The sequence below is a fragment of the Cuculus canorus genome, chromosome 33, assembly GCF_017976375.1.
Source record: "Cuculus canorus isolate bCucCan1 chromosome 33, bCucCan1.pri, whole genome shotgun sequence".
Lineage (NCBI taxonomy): Eukaryota > Metazoa > Chordata > Aves > Cuculiformes > Cuculidae > Cuculus > Cuculus canorus.
The window spans coordinates 362,447-379,536 of record NC_071433.1 but is presented as its reverse complement, the minus strand read 5'-3'; the positions used below and the strand labels follow the sequence as shown (position 1 = coordinate 379,536).

The 17,090-nt window shown below is 64.5% G+C and overlaps 2 protein-coding genes and 2 non-coding genes across 5 annotated transcripts; all 4 read right to left on the bottom strand.

Moving 5' to 3' along the window:
• Nucleotides 1-131: 131 nt before the first annotated feature.
• On the bottom strand, nt 132-4,028 carry RPL13A (ribosomal protein L13a). Its single transcript, XM_054052409.1, has 8 exons — nt 3,953-4,028; nt 3,575-3,647; nt 2,981-3,046; nt 2,363-2,464; nt 2,167-2,252; nt 1,074-1,133; nt 859-981; nt 132-294 (listed from the first exon to the last, which is right to left on the bottom strand). Exons 1-8 carry the CDS (start codon nt 3,965-3,967, stop codon nt 205-207), a joined length of 615 nt encoding a protein of 204 aa, XP_053908384.1. The 5' UTR covers nt 3,968-4,028; the 3' UTR covers nt 132-204.
• LOC128849807 (small nucleolar RNA SNORD34) lies at nt 1,967-2,038 on the bottom strand. Its single transcript, XR_008447481.1, has one exon. It is a non-coding gene; the product is annotated as a small nucleolar RNA SNORD34 (small nucleolar RNA).
• On the bottom strand, nt 3,206-3,283 carry LOC128849806 (small nucleolar RNA Z195/SNORD33/SNORD32 family). The gene has a single exon (XR_008447480.1). It is a non-coding gene; the product is annotated as a small nucleolar RNA Z195/SNORD33/SNORD32 family (small nucleolar RNA).
• A 1,112-nt stretch (nt 4,029-5,140) lies between the features above and the next one.
• Nucleotides 5,141-16,947, bottom strand: SLC17A7 (solute carrier family 17 member 7). Of its 2 annotated transcripts, none has more exons than XM_054052399.1 (12): nt 16,859-16,947; nt 14,893-15,118; nt 13,616-13,734; nt 12,874-12,988; nt 12,020-12,107; nt 11,004-11,090; nt 10,128-10,267; nt 8,989-9,135; nt 7,538-7,670; nt 6,891-7,001; nt 6,080-6,207; nt 5,141-5,574 (listed from the first exon to the last, which is right to left on the bottom strand). In XM_054052399.1, the coding sequence occupies exons 1-12, from the start codon at nt 16,918-16,920 to the stop codon at nt 5,284-5,286; spliced, it is 1,647 nt and encodes a 548-aa protein (XP_053908374.1). In that variant the 5' UTR covers nt 16,921-16,947; the 3' UTR covers nt 5,141-5,283. The 2 variants fall into 2 exon arrangements, with proteins under 2 accessions (XP_053908374.1, XP_053908375.1); XM_054052400.1 differs by having other exon boundaries at nt 5,252-5,574; nt 8,989-9,061.
• Nucleotides 16,948-17,090: the final 143 nt, after the last annotated feature.

Sequence of the window (17,090 nt, the reverse complement as noted above, 5' to 3'; positions counted from 1 at the left end):
CTCCCAGTCCAAACCAGTCCAGCCCAGTCTGTTACTGGAACAGCAACCTCCCCCAGTCCAAACCAGTCCATTACTGGAGCAGCAGAACCCCAGTACAAACCATTCCAGCCCAGTACAAACCAGTCCTCCCATTACAGAACCAATCCCTTTATTCAGAGCAGCCCCCCCCAGTCCAGACCAGTGCTCCCAGTCCCTCCCAGTTGGTTACTGGAGCAGCAGCCCATGTTGTCGCAGCACAGCCGTGAACGGCGCCGTCTTGGCCTCCACATTGCGCTCAGCGCGGCGACGCAGGCTCTGAAACGGGGGGGGGGTCAGAGGGGGCCCCAATAACCGGGGGGGACCCCAAATAACTGCCCCCCCCCCATTTTTGGGGACACCCCCCCCCCTTTCCCACATCCTCCGTCACTTGTGGGGCTGTTTCTCTGCCTTCCCCTCAGTTTTGGGACCCCCCATTCATTTTTAGGGGACCCCCCCATTCTTTTTTAGGGGGGACCCCCCCATTTTTCAGCCCCCCCCTCGGATTTCTGCCCCCCTCTCCTCATTTTTGGGGACCCTCCCCCTTATTTCAGAGTCCCCCTTATTTCTCAGCCCCTTCCTCCCATTCTTTTAGGGACCCCCCCCTTTTTGCTGTGGCCCCTCCTCTTTTTAGGCCCCTCCTCCTTTTTTAGCCCCCCCTTTTTACCGCTCCCATTTTCAACCTTTTTCTCCTCTTTTTGAGGCCCCCCCGTTTCCGGAGGCTCCTTTCACACTTCTGACCCCCCACCCTCCACTTTTGAGACCCCTCTCCAGGGTTTTGGGGCCCCCCCCCGGGTTTTGGGGCCCCCCCTCGGGGTTTTAGGACCCCCCCTCTTTGCTCACCATCAGCTTCTTTTTCTTCTCGTAGCGTAACTTCGCTTTCTCTTTCCGCTTCTCCTCCAGCGTCGCCGTCACCGCTTGGTATTTCCACCCCACCTCATGCGCCAAACGGCCCAGGAAAGCGAACTGGGGGGGTCCGGGGGGGGTCAGAGATAAATGGAGGCCCCCAAACCCTTCCCAGTCCCCCCTAAACTCCCCTGAGCCCCCCCAAACCTTACCTTGCGCGTGGGCTTCAAGCGGATGATCTTGAGCGCGGCCGGGACCACCATACGCTTACGCTGTGGGGCGAGGGGGGGGTGGGTGGGGTTAAAAGGGGGTTTGGGGGGGCACAAAAGGGGATTTGGGGGGTTAGGGGGGACTTTTGGGGGGTTATAATGGGGATTCCAGGGGGCTGGGGGGCACTTTAGGGGGCGTGGGGGGCATTTGGGACGGGTTTGGGGGGCACAAAGGGGGATTGGGGAGGCTGAGGGGCAATTTTGGGGGGCTGGGGGGGTAAAAAGGGAGATTTGAGGGGGCTGGAGGGGCACTTTGGGAGGGTGGGGGGCACTTGGAAGGAGTTCAGGGGGTACAAAGGGGGATTTGGGGTGTTAGGAGGCACTTTGCAGAGGCTGGAGGCACTTTAGGGGGCGTGGGGGGCACTTCAAGGAAGGTGGGGGGCATAAAGGGGCATTTGGGGTGTTAGAGGGCACTTCTAGGGGGTCTGGGGGGTAATAAGGGGGATTTTGGGGGGCTGGGGGGCACAATGGAGGGATTGGGGGGGCCCTTTAGGGGTTTGGGGGGGCTGGAGGGGCACTTTTGGGGGGTCAGGGCCACAAGAGAGGGACAAAGGAGGGCTCTAAGGTGGGGTTTGATTTGGGGGGGCAGAGGGGGGGTTTGATTTGGGGGGGCTCTAAGGGGGGGTTTGATTTGGGGGGGCTCTAAGGGGGGGTTTGATTTGGGGGGGCTCTAAGGGGGGGTTTGATTTGGGAGGGCAAAGGGGGGGTTTGATTTGGGGGGGCTCTAAGGGGGGGTTTGATTTGGGGGGGCAAAGGGGGGGTTGATTTGGGGGGGCAAAGGGGGGGTTTGATTTGGGGGGGCAAAGGGGGGGTTTGATTTGGGGGGGCGCAGGTTCTTGTGTCTCAGTTTGTTGTTTTTCTCACAAACCATCAAAAAATGTAGGTAAAAAACCACATCATTGACACAAAAGGGGGGGCGGGGGGGGGTCTTGGGGTTTGAGGGGGTCCTCAGGGGTTTGGGGTGTCCTGAGAGGTTTGGGGGAGCTCCGAAGGGGGGGTTTGGGGTTTTTTGGGGGGCGGGGGGGTCGTTTCTCACCTTATCGTAAGGGGGGGGGATCCCATCAAAGACCTTGAGGCGCTCCAGCGCCGCTTGGCCGCGTTTGGTCTTATGGGGCAGCATCCCTGGAGGGGGGGTTTGGGGGGTCAAAACGGGGGGGTTTAGGGGTTTGGGGGGGTCATAGGGATTGGGGGGGGGAGGTTTGGGGGTGCGGGACCCCCCCCATCCTTTTTACCTCTGACGGTTCGCCAGAAGATGCGACTCGGGGCGCGGAAGTGATAAGGACCCCGAGAGGGGTTGGTGTTCATGCGCTTGCGGAGGAAGGCCAAGAACTTCACTGGGGAGGAAAGGGTTAAAGGCAGCCGCAAGGAGGCACTGGGAGATACTGGGGGGCACTGGGAGATGATACTGGGGGGCACTGGGAGATACCAAAGAGCAACTACGAAAGCTTTGTAAGATACTAAAAAACATTATAGAGTTTTTTGAAGATACTGGGAGACACTGGGATGGGACTGGGAGATACTGGGGGGCACTGGGAGGGGACTGGAGAGAACTGGGAGCTACTGGTGGGCACTGAGAGATATTAAAGAGGAGCGAAAGAAGCCTTATAAGGTACTAAAAAGCGTTATAGCCATCTTTGAAGACACTGAGAGAGGACTGGGAGGCACTGGGGGTGTCTTGGGAGGCTCTGGGAGATACTGGGTGGGTCTGGGAGATACTGGGAGGCACTGGGAGGGAACTGGGAGGCACTGGGAGGGGACTGGGAGATACTGGGAGGCACTGGGAGGGGACTGCGAGATACTGGGAGGCACTGGGAGATACTGGGAGGCACTGGGAGGGACTGGTCTCTCACGTTTGTTGCGGTAGAAGTTGCCGGAGATGTTGATGCCCTCACAGCGAACGACGACGACGCGACGACCTGCGGACAGACGGACGGACACGGGGCCATGGAGCAGCGGGGACAGACGGACACGGGGGGGGGAACGGACGGACACGGGGGGGACGGACGGACACGGGGGGGGGGGGGGGACACGGACAGGGAAGGGGGGGACGGACGGACACGGGGACGGACGGACGGCCGCGCTCAGCTGGAGGTGCATGTGGCGCCTCTCATGGCCGTGAGGCTCAACAGCCCAAAAGGATCATCACAGCGCGGGAGGGGGAACACGGGGGGGACCCCAAAGTCATGGGGGGGTTCCCCAAAGCCAAGGAGAGTTCCCCAAAGCCATGAGGGGGAGGGTCTACAGTCAAGGGGGGGTCCCTAAAGCCAAGAAGGGTTTCCCAAAGTCAAGGGGGGGGGCAAAGCTCACGGGAAGGACCTCCAAAGGTTATTATGGGGGGTCCTCAAAGCCAAAGGGGGGGTCCCAAAGCTCGAGGGGGTTCCCCAAAGCCATGAGGGGGAGGACTCGAAGCTTGGGGGGGGTCCCCAAAATCCCCCCGCACTCACCCAGCAGCACCTGCTTGGCCACAATGGCCGCCAGCCGCCCCAGGAGGTGTCCGCGCCCATCGATCACCAGCACCTGCCACACGGGGGACCAGTACGGACCAGTTACCCCCCAGTATCACCCAGGACCTTCCCAGTGCCCCCCAGTTCCCTCTCAGTGCCCCCCAGGACCTTCCCAGTGCCCCCCAGTATTCCCCAGTCCCTCCCAGTGCCCCCATAGCCCCCACGTGCGCGCTCTCCCCGCGCTCCCCTCACCCCCCCCGCCCCCCCCAAGCGCCCCCCCGTGCCCCCCCCCGGTCCCCCCGTGCCCCCCAGTTACCGCCCAGTATCCCCCAGTCCCCTCCCAGTGCCCCCGGGCCGCCCCTCGCCCCCCGCCCGCACCCGCGGCTCCGCCATGGCCGCCGCTCGAGCGCCAAAGAGGCCCCGCCCCGCGCGCCACACGGGGTCGTCCCTTCCGGTGCGAAGGGGCGGAAGTGACGACACGCGAGGGTGGGGGCGGAGCTTGCAGGGACGGCACTCCCTCCCGTCCGCTGGGTCCTAAAGCCCTCCGCGACGCCTCCAGTGCCACCCAGTGCCTCCCAACATCCCCCAGTATCTTCCAGTGCCCCCCAGTTACCATCCGGTATCCCCTAGGACCCTCCAGTTACCTCCCAGTGCCCCACACCATCTCCCAGTGCCACCAGTTATCCCCCAGTATCTCCAGAATACCTTCCAGTGCACCCCAGTTAGCCCCCAGTATCTCCCAGTACCCCCCAGGACCCTCTCCGTGCCTCCCAGTATCCCCTAGGTACTGCCTGGTGCCTTCCCAGTATCTCTCAGTGCCGCCCAATGCCTCCCTGGACCCTCTCTATGCCTCCCAGTTACTGCCCGGTGCCTTCCCAGTATCTCCCAGTACCCCCCCACGCCCACAGTTCACACAAACTGGAGCCCCCCCTTTATTTGCATCTGTACAGTGGGGGGGAAGGAGGGAGGGACGTGGGTTTGGGGGAGGCTTTGGTGGTCCCAGAGGGTCCCGGGTGGTCTTTGAGGGGTCTCTGGTGGTCCTGGGGGGGGTCCCTGGTGATCTTTGAGGGGTTTTGGGGTGGAGGGGTGTCCCTGGTGGTCTTGGGGTGTCCCTGGTGGTCTTAGGTGGTCTTTGAAGGCTTCTGGGGAGGTCTCTGATGGTCTTTGAGAAGTCCCTGGTGGTTCTAAGTGGTCTTTAAGGAGTCTTTGAGGGGTTCCTGGTGGGTCCCTGATGGTCTTTGAAGGGTTCCTGGTGGTCTTTAAGGGGTTCTGGAGGGTCCTGGGTGGTCTCTGAGGGGTCCCTGGTAGACTTTGAGGAGTTCCTGGTGGTCTTTGAGGGGTCTCTGGTGGTCCTGGAGGAGCCCTTGGAGGTCTTTGAGGGGCCCCTGGTGGGCCTAAGTGGTCTTTGAAGGCTTCTGGGGGGGATCTCCAGTGGTCCTTGAGGGGTCTCTGGTGGTCTTCGAGGGGTCTTTGATGGTCTTTGAAGGGTTTTGGGAGGTCCCTGATGGTCTTTGAGGTGTCGACGATGGTCTTTGAGAGGTTTCTGGTAGTCCTGAAAGGGTCCCTGGTGGTCTTTGAAGGCTTTTTGGGGGTCCCTGGTGGTCTTCGCGTGGCCTTTAAGGACTCCCTGGTGGTCCTTGAGGGGTCCCTGGTGGTCTTTGAAGGGTTCTGGGGGGTCCCTGGTGGTCCTGGGTGGTTCCGGTGGGTCTTCACCCGATCACCTCCCCCTTCGGCGCAGGGGTTGGGGTGGTCCCCGTAGCCCCATATCCTTGTGGGGGTCCCCCTGGGGGTCCCCCTCCTCCTCCATCTTCAATTCCTTCGGCCTCGTAGTCGTCCTCGTCGTCGCTGTTGCCCCCCCTGGGGGCCAACGGCTCGGCCTCCTCGCGGGCCGGCTCGGCCCAGTCCTGCGTCTCCCCCGAAGCGAAGATGCCGTAGAAGATGACGCCGGCGTAGTGGACGAGGGCGGCGATGAGGAACACCCACTCCCATTCCTCCCGCGTCTGAGGGCGCCGCGGTCAGGAAGGGGTTAATGGGAGAGAGGGGGGGTGATGGGGAGGGAGGGGTTAATGGGGAGAGGAAAGGGTTAATGGAGAGAGAGGGGTTAATGGAAGAGGGAGGGGTTAATGGCGAGAGGCGGGGCCAGTGGAGTAGAGGGGCGTGGTCATGGGAGGGGCCGGGGCCAATGGGTGTGGCGCCCCCCCAGGTCCTGGTGCCCGCCTGCGAGTCCCCATTACACCCCAGAGCCCTCCTCCCCCGGGTCCTAGTGCCCCCCCCTTTCCCCCCCATCCCCTCACCCCAGGGTCCTAGTGCCCCTCCCTTGTCCCCCTGTCCTCCTTGTCCCTCATCCCTTCTCTGGATCCTAGTACCCTCTCCCATATCACTTATCGCCCCCCCCCAAACCCGGGTCCTAGTGCCCCCCTCATCTCCTCCCCCCCCCCCCCCGGGTCCTAGTGCCCCCCTCATCTCCTCCCCTCCCCGGGTCCTAGTGCCCCCCCGTCCCCGCACCTTGTGGCGGGTGAGGGCCCCCACGATGAGGGGACAAACCATCCCCGAGAGGGTCCCCACACCGTTGGAGAGACCCATGAGGACACTGGCGTAGCGCGGGGCGATGTCCAAGTGGTTGACATTGAACCCTGGGGGGGACACGGGGGGGTCACCCAGACTGGGAGATACTGGGAGGGGACTGGAAGAGACTGGGGGACACGGGGAGACAGTGGGAGGCACTGAGGGGCACTGGGAGGGGGAGTGGGAGACACTGGGAGGGGACTGGAAGGCATTGGGAAGGGACTGGGAGACACTGGGAGGCACTGAGGGGACTGGGAGAGGACTGAGAGATACTGGGAGGCACTGGGAGGGGACTGGGAGGGGACTGGGGGATACTGGGTGATCCCAGGAGATGCAGGGAGAGCCCTGGGGGATACTGGGAGGCACTGGAAGATACTGGGAGGATCCTGGAAGATATTGGGAGGCCCTGGGAAGGCCTTGGGAGATACTGGGTGATACTGGAAGGGCCTTGGGGGATACTGGGTGATACTGGGGGGCACAGGGAGGGAACTGGGAGATGCTGGCGGGCACTGGGAGGGAACTGGGAGAGGTACAGGGCGGGCACTGGGAGATACTCAGGGGCACTGGGAGGGGACTGGGGATACTGGGGGGCACTGGAAGGCTACTGGGAGATACTGAGAAGGCCGTAGAGGATACTGGGAGATACTGGAAGAGTCCTGGGAGATACTGGGAGAGCCCTGGGGGACACTGGAAGCGACTGGGGGACACTGGGAGGGAACTGGGGGGCACTGGGAGCTACTGGGGTTCCCACCGGAGATGGCGAAGCCGCTGAAGCCGACGGCGAGAACGAGGAAGGAGATGGCGACAGCGCGAGAGCGCGAATAACCCACGACCAACAGCAGCGACGCCTCCATCCCGAACCCTGTGAGCACCCCAAAGTGCCCCATGGACCCCCAAACTGCCCCACGGACCCCAAACTGCCCCCATGGACCCCAAACTGCCCCACCGGGACCTCAACTGCCCATATGACCCTCCAATTGCCCCTATGAATGCCCCAACTGCCCCCACAGACCCCCCATTGCCCCCATGAACCCCCCAATTACCCCCGAGACTCCTCCAATTGTCCCCAGGACCCCCCAGTTGCCCCCAGACTCCCCCCAGTTGCTCCCAGGACCCCCCAGTTGCCCCCAGACTCCTCCCAGTTGCCCCCAGGACCCCCCAATTGCTCCCAGGACTCCCCAGTTGCCCCCAGACCCCCCCAGTTGCCCCCAGGACCCCCCCAGTTGCCCCCAGGACCCCCCAATTGCCCCCAGACTCCCCCCAGTTGCCCCCAGGACCCCCCAATTGCCCCCAGACCCCCCCAGTTGCCCCCAGGACCCCCCCAGTTGCCCCCAGACTCCCCCCAATTGCCCCCAGACTCCCCCCAGTTGCCCCCAGGACCCCCCAGTCGCCCCTCACCGCCGCAGTTCATCATCTTGCGGACGTTGGTGGTGGACATGAGCCCCCGAGAGCGCAGGAAGTCGGCGATTTGTCCCCCGATGGGGACCACGATCGTCATCACCAAATGGGGCAGCGCCGAGAGGAGCCCCACCTGGGGGGGGGGGCAAAAAGGGGGGGCTGGACCCACAGCGGGGGGGGCACCCCACAGCGGGAGCACTGGGATGGGATGAGGGGCACTGGGATGGGATTGGGGGCACTGGGAGAGGGATTGGGGGCACTGGGAGCACTGGGAGTGGGATTGGAGGCACTGGGAGAGGGATTGGGGGCACTGGGATGGGATTGGGGGCACTGGGAGAGGGATTGGGGGCACTGGGATGGGATTGGGGGCACTGGGAGAGGGATTGGGGGCACTGGGATGGGATTGGGGGCACTGGGAGAGGGATTGGGGGCACTGGGATGGGATTGGGGGCATTGGGAGTGAGATTGGGGGCACTGGGATGGGATTGGGGGCACTGGGAGTGGGATTGGGGGCACTGGGATGGGATTGGGGGCACTGGGAGTGGGATTGGGGGCACTGGGATGGGATTGGGGGCACTGGGAGTGGGATTGGGGGCATTGGGAGTGGGATTGGGGGCACTGGGATGGGATTGGGGGCACTGGGAGCACTGGGAGTGGAATTAGGGGCACTGGGATGGGATTGGGGGCACTGGGAGCACTGGGAGTGGGATTGGGGCACTGGGAGTGGGATTAGGGGAACTGGGAGCACTGGGAATGGGATTGGGGCGCTGGGAGTGGGAGTAGAGGCACTGGGAAAGTGATGGGGGTACTGGGAGATCCGGGAGCAGAACAGGAGGAATACTGGAAGCACTGGGAGAGGGCTGGGGGGGCACTGGGAGATCTGGGAGCCTAATGGGGGGGTACTGGGAGCACTGGGGGGGTCACCTGGCGGCTCTCAAAGCCGAACACCTCCTCGAAGTGGGTGAAACATTGGGAATGGGATGGGATGGGGGCACCGAGGGCATACTGGGAGCATGCTGGGGGGCTACTGGTGATACTGGGAGCACTGGGAGCACTGGGGGTGTCACCTTGCTGATCTCGAAGCCGAACGCCTCCTCGAAGTGAGGGGGACATTGGGATGGGATGGGATGGGATGGGATTACATGGGATGAGTTGGGATGGGATGGGGGCACCGAGGGCATACTGGGAGCATGCTGGGGGGCTACTGGTGATACTGGGAGCATGCTGGGGGGCTACTGGTGATACTGGGAGCACTGGGAGCGCTGGGGGGGGTCACCTTGCTGCTCTTGAAGCCGAACACCTCCTCGAAGTGGGTGGGACGTTGGGATGGGATTACATGGGATGAGTTGGGACGGGATGGGGGCACCGAGGGCATACTGGGAGCGGGCTGGGGGGCTACTGGGAGCGGGCCGGGGGGCTACTGGTGATACTGGGAGCTCCGGGGGGGTCACCTTGCTGATCTCGAAGCCGAACACCTCCTCGAAGTAGGCGGGCTGGCTGATCAGCAGGAGGTAGAAGGTCCAACTGCGGCAGAAGTTGGCGACGATGATGGCGTAGACGGGCATTGAGGTGAAGAAGCGGCGCCAGGGCGTGGCGAGCTGGGGGGGGGCAGCGCTGCAGCCACCTGCGACCCCCCCGGACCCCCCCGGACCCCCCGACACCCCCACAGGGCCCCGAGCCACCCGGGACCCCCCCCTGGACCCCCCGACACCCCCACAGGGCCCTGAGCCACCCGGGACCCCCCCAGACCCCCCGACACCCCCACAGGGCCCCGAGCCACCCGGGACCCCCACCGGGACCCCCACCCGCCCCGGCACCCCCTCTTCAAATGTACCTCCTGTTCTCCCCATTACCCCCACTGCCCCCATTGTCCCCTGAGTTCCCCCCCATTTGCGCCCCCCAAGTTGCCCCCCATTACCCCCCAGTTCCCCCCATTGCTCCCATTGCCCCCCCAGTTTCCCCCATTACCCCCACTGCACCCCCAGTCCCCCCCATTGCCCCCAGTCCCTCCCAGTCTCCCCCATTACCCCTCAGTTCCCCCCAGTTGTCCCCAGTTGCCCCCATTACCCCAAATGCCCCCCAGTTCCCCCAATTTCCCCCAGTTGCCCCCCAATCCCCCCCATTACCCCTCAGTCCCCCCCAGTTCCCCCCATTACCCCCCAGTCCCTCCCATTGCCCCCCATTGCCCCCCTCAGTTGCCCCCATTACCCCCCAGTTCCCCCCCATTGCCCCCCAGTCCCCCCCAGTCCCCCCCAGTTCCCCCCCATTGCCCCCCAGTCCCCCCCAGTCCCCCCCAGTTCCCCCTCATTGCCCCCCATTGCCCCCCAGTCCCCCCCAGTTCCCCCCCATTACCCCCCAGTTCTCCCCAGTCCCCCCCATTGCCCCCCAGTTGCCCCCCAGTCCCCCCCATTGCCCCCCAGTCCCCCCCAGTTGCCCCCAGTCCCTCCCAGTCCCCCCCATTGCCCCCCAGTTCCCCCCCAGTGCCCCCCAGTTCTCCCCAGTCCCCCCCAGGTACCCCCATTGCCCCCCAGTTCCCCCCAGTTCCCCCCCAGTCCCCCCCAGTTCCCCCCCATTGCCCCCCAGTTCCCACCACCATTCCGGCGCTGCCTCCGCTCTCGCCGATGCTCTCCTCGATGTATTTCCGCTCCTCGGGGGAGATCGTGGGGTGCTGCGCGGGGCTCTCGTATGACACCAGCACCCAGAAAGCGAACCAGCACACCCCGAAGCTGCCTGCGGGCCCCCCAGTACGGACCAGTACAGACCAGTATGGACCAGTACAGACCAGGGCCCCCCCGGGAGAGAACAGGGCCCTCCCAGTGCCTCCCAGTATGTCCCAGTGCCCCCCAGGCTCTCGTAGGGCACCCAGAAAACGAATCAACACACCCCGAAACTGCCTGTGGGCCCCCCAGTACGGACCAGTATAGACCAGTGCCCTCTCAGTATCTCTCAATGCCACTCAGTGCCTCTCAGGACCCTCCCAGTGCCCCCCAGTATGTCCCAGTGCCCCCCAGGCTCTCGTAGGACACCCAGAAAGCGAATCAGCACACCCCGAAACTCCCAGCGGGCCCCCCAGTACGGACCAGTATGGACCAGTGCCTGACCAGTATCTCCTAATGCCACTCAGTGCCTCTCAGGACCCTCCCAGTGCCCCCCCAGTATCTCCCAGTGCCCCTCAGTGCCTCTCCACACCCTCCCAGTGCCCCCTTGAACCCTCCCAGTGTCTCCCAGTGCCCCCCAGTGTCTACCAGCCCCCTCCCAGTGGCCCCCCATTATCTCCCAGTGCCTCCCAGTATCTCCCAGTGCCCCCCCAGTGTCTCCCAGTGCACACCAGTGTCTCCCAGTGCCAGTCAGTGTCTGCCAACCCCCTCCCAGTGCCCCCCAGTATCTCCCAGTGCTGCTCAGTGCCTCTCTGGACCCTCCCAGTGCCTCCCAGTATCTCCCAGTGCCTCCCAGTAGGACCCCTCACCGTAGACGTAGAAGACGGAGCTCCACCCCGAGTATTGGACGAGGACCCCCGCCAGCGGCATCGCCACCACCGCGCCCGCGTACGACCCTGGGGGGGACCCCAATAGCAGCGGCCCCCCAACATCCCCATCCTGACCCCCAAACTGGGGGGACCCCGATAGCAGCGGCCCCCCAACATCCCCCCTCCTGAACCCCCAAACTGGGGGGACCCCGATAGCAGCGGCCCCCCCAACATCCCCCTCCTGACCCCCCAAACTGGGGGGACCCCGATAGCAGCGGCCCCCCAACATCCCCATCCTGACCCCCCCAAACTGGGGGGACCCCGATAGCAGCGGCCCCCCAACATCCCCCCTCCTGAACCCCCAAACTGCGGGGACCCCAATAGCAGCGGCCCCCCAACATCCCCCCTCCTGAACCCCCAAACTGCAGGGACCCCAATAGCAGCGGCCCCCCAACATCCCCCTCCTGACCCCCCAAACTGGGGGGACCCTGATAGCACCGATCTCCTCCCAAACTGGGGGGACCCCGATAGCAGCCCCCCAACATCCCCCCTCCTGACCCCCATTAGGAACCACCCCCCCCATCCTGACTCCCCCCACTGACTCCCCCCAAACTGGGGGGACCCCGATAGAACCGACCCCCCCCCCAACCTCCCCCTCCAGCCCCCCATCCTGACCCCCCCTTACAGCCCCCCAACCCCCCAATACTGACCCCCCATCCTACCCCCCCAATCCTGCCCCAAATTCAGCCCCTGCCAGTGCCCCCCAGTATCTCCCAGTGCCCCCCAGTATCTCCCAGTGCCTCCCAGTATCTCCCAGTACTCCCCCCAGTATCTCCCAGTGCCCCCCCAGTGCCCCCCAGTATCTCCCAGTGCCCCCTCAGTGCCTCCCCGTGCCCCCCCCAGTATCTCCCAGTATCTCCCAGTGCCCCCCCAGTGCCCCTGAGTATCTCCCAGTGCCCCCCAGTGCCTCCCAGTGCCCCCCCAGTGCCCCCCAGTGCCCCCCAGCCCCCCCGTACCGCAGAAGGCGGTGGTCGCCAGGCGGCTCCTCTCGAGGGGAGGGGCCCATTTGCTCCAGATCCCGTGACAGGCGGGGTAGGTGACACCCTGGGGGGGTACTGGGAGATACTGGGAGGCACTGGGAGGGGACTGGGAGAAACTGGGGGGAACTTGGAGATACTGGGGGGCACTGGGAGGGGCCTGGGAGATACTGGGGGGCACTGGGAGATACTAGGGGGAACTGGGAGGGGACTGGGAGATACTGGGGGGAACTGGGAGGGGCCTGAGAGAAACTGGGGGGCACTGGGAGGGGCCTGGGAGATACTGGGGGGCACTGAGGGGCACTGGGAGGGGCCTGAGAGATACCAGGGAGCACTGGGCGATACTGGGGGGAAGTGGGAAGGGCCTGAGAGATACTGGGAGGCACTGGGAGGGGCTGGAGAGATACTGGGGGGCACTGGGATATACTGGGGATCACTGGCAGGGGCCTGAGAGATACTGGGGGGTACTGGAAGGGATGTGAGAGATACTGGGGGGCACTGGGAGTGTCCCGAGTGCTACTGGGAGGCACTGGGAGTGTTTTGAGAGATCCTGTTTGGCTGGGAGAGATCCTGGGGGGTAACTGGGAGCTACTGGGGGGCACTGGGAGGGCACTGGGAGCTGCTGGGGTGTACTGGGAGGGTCTTGGGTGATACTGGTGGGCACTGGTGGGCACTGAGAACAGCCTGGGAGATACTGGGAGGCACTGGGAGAGTTTTGAGAGATCCTGGCTGGCTGGGAGAGATCCTGGGGGGTAACTGGGAGCTACTGGTGGGCACTGGGAGGGCACTGGGAGGGCACTGGTGGGCACTGGGAGGGCAGAGGGGCGCCTGACCTCCACGAGGCCCTGCAGGACGCGGACGGTGATGACGCAGCCCACGTGGGTCCTGGCGGCCGCGGGGATCAACATATTGAGAACCGACGTGGAGACGATGGCGAGGCCGAAGACCCTGCGGGGGCACTGGGACGTACTGGGGGGCACTGGGACGTACTGGGGGGCACTGGAGAGCACTAAGAGGGGTCTGGGAGATACTGGGAGGCACCGGGAAGGCGCTGGGAGGGCACTGGGAGATACTGGGGTGCACTGGAAGGCACTGGGAAGGCACTGGGTGATCCTGGGAGGGCACTGGAGAGCACTGGGAGAGGCCTAGGTGACACTGGGAAGCACTGGGAAGGCGCTGGGAGGGCACTGGGAGATACTGGGAGTCGCTGGTGGGCACTGAAAGGGACCTGGGTGGTACTGGAGAGCACTGGGAGGGCAAAAGGAGGACACTGGCAGACAATGGCGGACACTGGGAGATACTGGAGCGCACTGGGAGTGTCCTGAAAGATACTGGGATGCACTGGGAGGGTCCTGGAATATACTGGGGTGTAGTGGGAAGGCACTGGGTGATACTGGGAGGGCACTGGGAGGCATCTGGGCAATACTGGGGGTCAATGAGAAGGTGCTGGGAAATACGGGGGGGCACTGGGAGAGAGTGGGAGGCACTGGGATATACTGGGGGGACACTGGGAGATACTGGGGGGGCACTGGGAGATACTGGGAGGCACTGGGCCGTGCTGGGAGGGTCCCCCACCTGTTGGCGGCGAATTTCTGGGCGATGAACCCCCCCGGGATCTGGGTGACGATGTACCCCCAAAAGAACGACCCGTGGATCATCCCCACCGTCTCGGGGTCCCAGTTAAACTGGGGGCGCTGGGGGGAGGGGGGCAGCACAGATGGGACCCCCAGAGACCCCCCAGAGCCTCCCAGGGACCCCCCAGTGACCCCCAGCACCCACTGATCCCCCAGTGACACCCATCGGCCTGTGTTGACCCCCATTGATCCCCCATTGATCTCTCAGTCCCCCCATTGATCCTCCATTGACCCCCATTGATCTCTCTGCCCCCCCACTCGTGCCCCATTGCCCCCCAAGGACTCATTGACCCCCAAAGCCCCATTGACCCCAACCACCTCATTGCCCCCCAAGACCTCATTGACCCCCAAGGCCTCATTGACCACAACCACCTCATTGCCCCCCAAGACCTCATTGCCCCCCAAGACTTCATTGACCCCCAACCACCCCATTGCCCCCCAAGACTTCATTGACCCCCAACCACCCCAATGCCCCCCAAGACCCCATTGAACCCCAAGGCCTCGTTGACCCCCAACCACCTCATTGCCCCCCAAGGCCCCATTGACCCCCAAGGCCTCGTTGACCTCCAACCACCTCATTGCCCCCCAAGACCTCATTGACCCCCAACCACCCCAATGCCCCCCAAGACCCCATTGAACCCCAACCACCTCATTGACCCCCAAGGAGTCATTGTCCCCCAAGGCCCCATTGACCCTCAACCACCTCATTGACCCCCAAGACCCCATTGACCCCCAAGGCCTCGTTGACCCCCAACCACCCCATTGCCCCCCAAGACTTCATTGACCCCCAACCACCTCATTGCCCCCCAAGGCCCCATTGACCCCCAACCACCTCATTGACCCCCAAGGCCTCGTTGACCCCCAACCACCCCCAACCACCTCATTGACCCCCAAGGCCTCATTGACCCCCAACCACCCCATTGCCCCCCAAGGCCCCATTGACCCCCAAGGCCTCGTTGACCCCCAACCACCTCATTGCCCCCCAAGGCCCCATTGACCCCCAAGGCCTCGTTGACCTCCAACCACCTCATTGATCCCCAACCACCCCATTGCCCCCCAAGGACTCATTGACCCCCAACCACCCCATCACCCCCCCAAGGCCCCACGGCCCCCCCAGCCCCCCACTGCCCCCCAAGGCCCCATCGCCCCCCAAGGCCCCACGGCCCCCCAGCCCCCCCATTGCCCCCCACTGCCCCCCATGGCCCCCCCAGGCCGCACCTGCCCGTGGGCGGCGTTGACCATGCTGACCACGGCCACCCCCAGGTTGCAGCGGATGCCGAAGCTGATGCAGAAGCCGATGCCGCAGAGGATGGCGATGCCGTAGCGCCGCGGGAGCCCGAAGCACGTGCAGTCCAGCACCGGGGGGCGCGGGGGGTCCCCCATGGAGCCCCCCGGGGGGCCGAGCTCCAGCCCCTCTGCATCGTCCTGACGGCGCTCCAACAGCCTGGGGGGGCGCGGAGGTGGGGGGAACCCCAAAAGAAAACCTGGGACCCCCCCAAACCCAGACCACCCCAGACCCCCGGGACGCCCAAACCCAGACCTACAGCCCCCCCAGACCCCCGGGACCCCCCAAACTCAAACCCAGAGGCCCAAGACCCCCCATCCCCACAGCCTGGAGTCCCCCCAAGACCCCCAAACCCAGACTGAGAATACCCCAGACCCCTGGGACCCCCCATTCCTACAGCCTGGAGGCCCCCCAGACTTCTGTGACCCCCCAAACCCAGACCCAGAGCCCCCCCAGAGCCCCCCAAACTCAAACCCAGAGCCCCCCCAGACCCCCCATTCCCAAATCCAGAGCCCCCCCCATCCTCACAGCCTGGAGCCCCTCCCAGACCCCTGGAACCCCCCGAATCCCCAACCCAGCCCCCCCCCGCCCCCCAATCCTCCATCCCCCTCCCTGCTGCCCCCCCTCTCCTCCTCCCCCCCCGGTGTCCCCGTGTCCCCCCCTATGGCAGAAGATTACACGGCTCTAAATCCTCCGTCTGAGCCCCCGCGGACGGGGGGGGACACGGGGGGGGGGACACGGGGACGAGGCCACACGCGTGTGCGACAGCCGCATTGGGGGGGACAAATATAACCTCGGGTCCTCATAGAGAGATCTGACCCCCCCCCCAACATCAGGGACCCCCCAAGACACCAACGACGCCCCCCAAATGCCAAAGACACCCCCCCCAAGACACTAACAGCCCCCCAAAGACACCCCCCAAATGCCAAGGACCCCCCCCAAGACACCAAGGACCCCCCTCAAGTGCCAAGGACCCCCCAAGACGCTAACAGCCCCCCCAAGACACCAACGACCCCCCCGAAATGCCAATGACACCCCCCAAGCACCAAAGACCCCCCCAAATGCCAAAGACCCCCCCAAGACACTAACAGCCCCCCAAAGACACCCCCCAAATGCCAAGGACCCCCCCCAAATGCCAAAGACCCCCCCCCCCCCAAGACACCAACGACCCCCCCCACATCAAAGTCCCTTTCTCAGCTACGCACCCCCCACCCCCCAAACCCCTGTTCCCCCCCCAAACACGACCCCTCCAAGACCCCACTGGGGCCCCCCCCCAAATATACACGGACTAGAAACCACCCCAAAAGCATGGAGCTCCCCCCCCCCCCCCGGTACCCCAGAACCCACTCAACATCGGGAAACACCCCCCAAACTGTGTGACCTCCCCAAAACTGTGAGACCCCCCCAAAATAACAACTTCCTGCCCCCCCCACCCCAGCTCCCCAGAACCCCCCAATGTTGGGGTCTCCTGAGATGTGGGTGACCCCCAAGATCTTGGTGACACCCCCCCCACCCCCCGATATCTGGGGCCCCTCCGGAAGTGTGGGACACCCTCCCCCAAGTCCCCCCCCCCCAATACTTTCTGCCTCCCCCCCCCCCGATCTATTCCCCACATCCGAGAACCCCCATAATATTAGGGGTCTCCTGAAATGTGACCCCCCCAGATTTGAGACGACTCCCCCAGAAATCTGCCCCCCCCCCCCCGGCTCTATGACCCCCCCCCCCAAATATTGCCTTCCTGCCCCCCCCAACAGATTCCCTCCTCTCCAATCTTGGGGTCCTCTGAGATGTGGGAATCCCACAGATTTAAGGACACCCCCACCCTGAGATTCCAGTGACCCCCCCAGATGTGCCCCCCCCCCCAGCTGTGCCCCCCCAGATGTGCGCCCCCCCTCTCACCGGTGCAGCCGTCCCAGCGCGGCCCCCGCCTGCCTCCGGAATTCCTCCTTGTTGAACTGCATCCCGGCTCAGCCCACCATGACCCCCCCAAAAAAACACCCTCCCCCCCCCTCAAAATGACCCCCCCAAAAAAATCTGGGGAGTCCCGTTCTCCCCGGGGCCGTCTCTCTCCTCTCCGCTGTCTCGGTCCCCTCGGAGCCCCCCCGTGTCCCCCCCCCCCGTCACCGGCTCA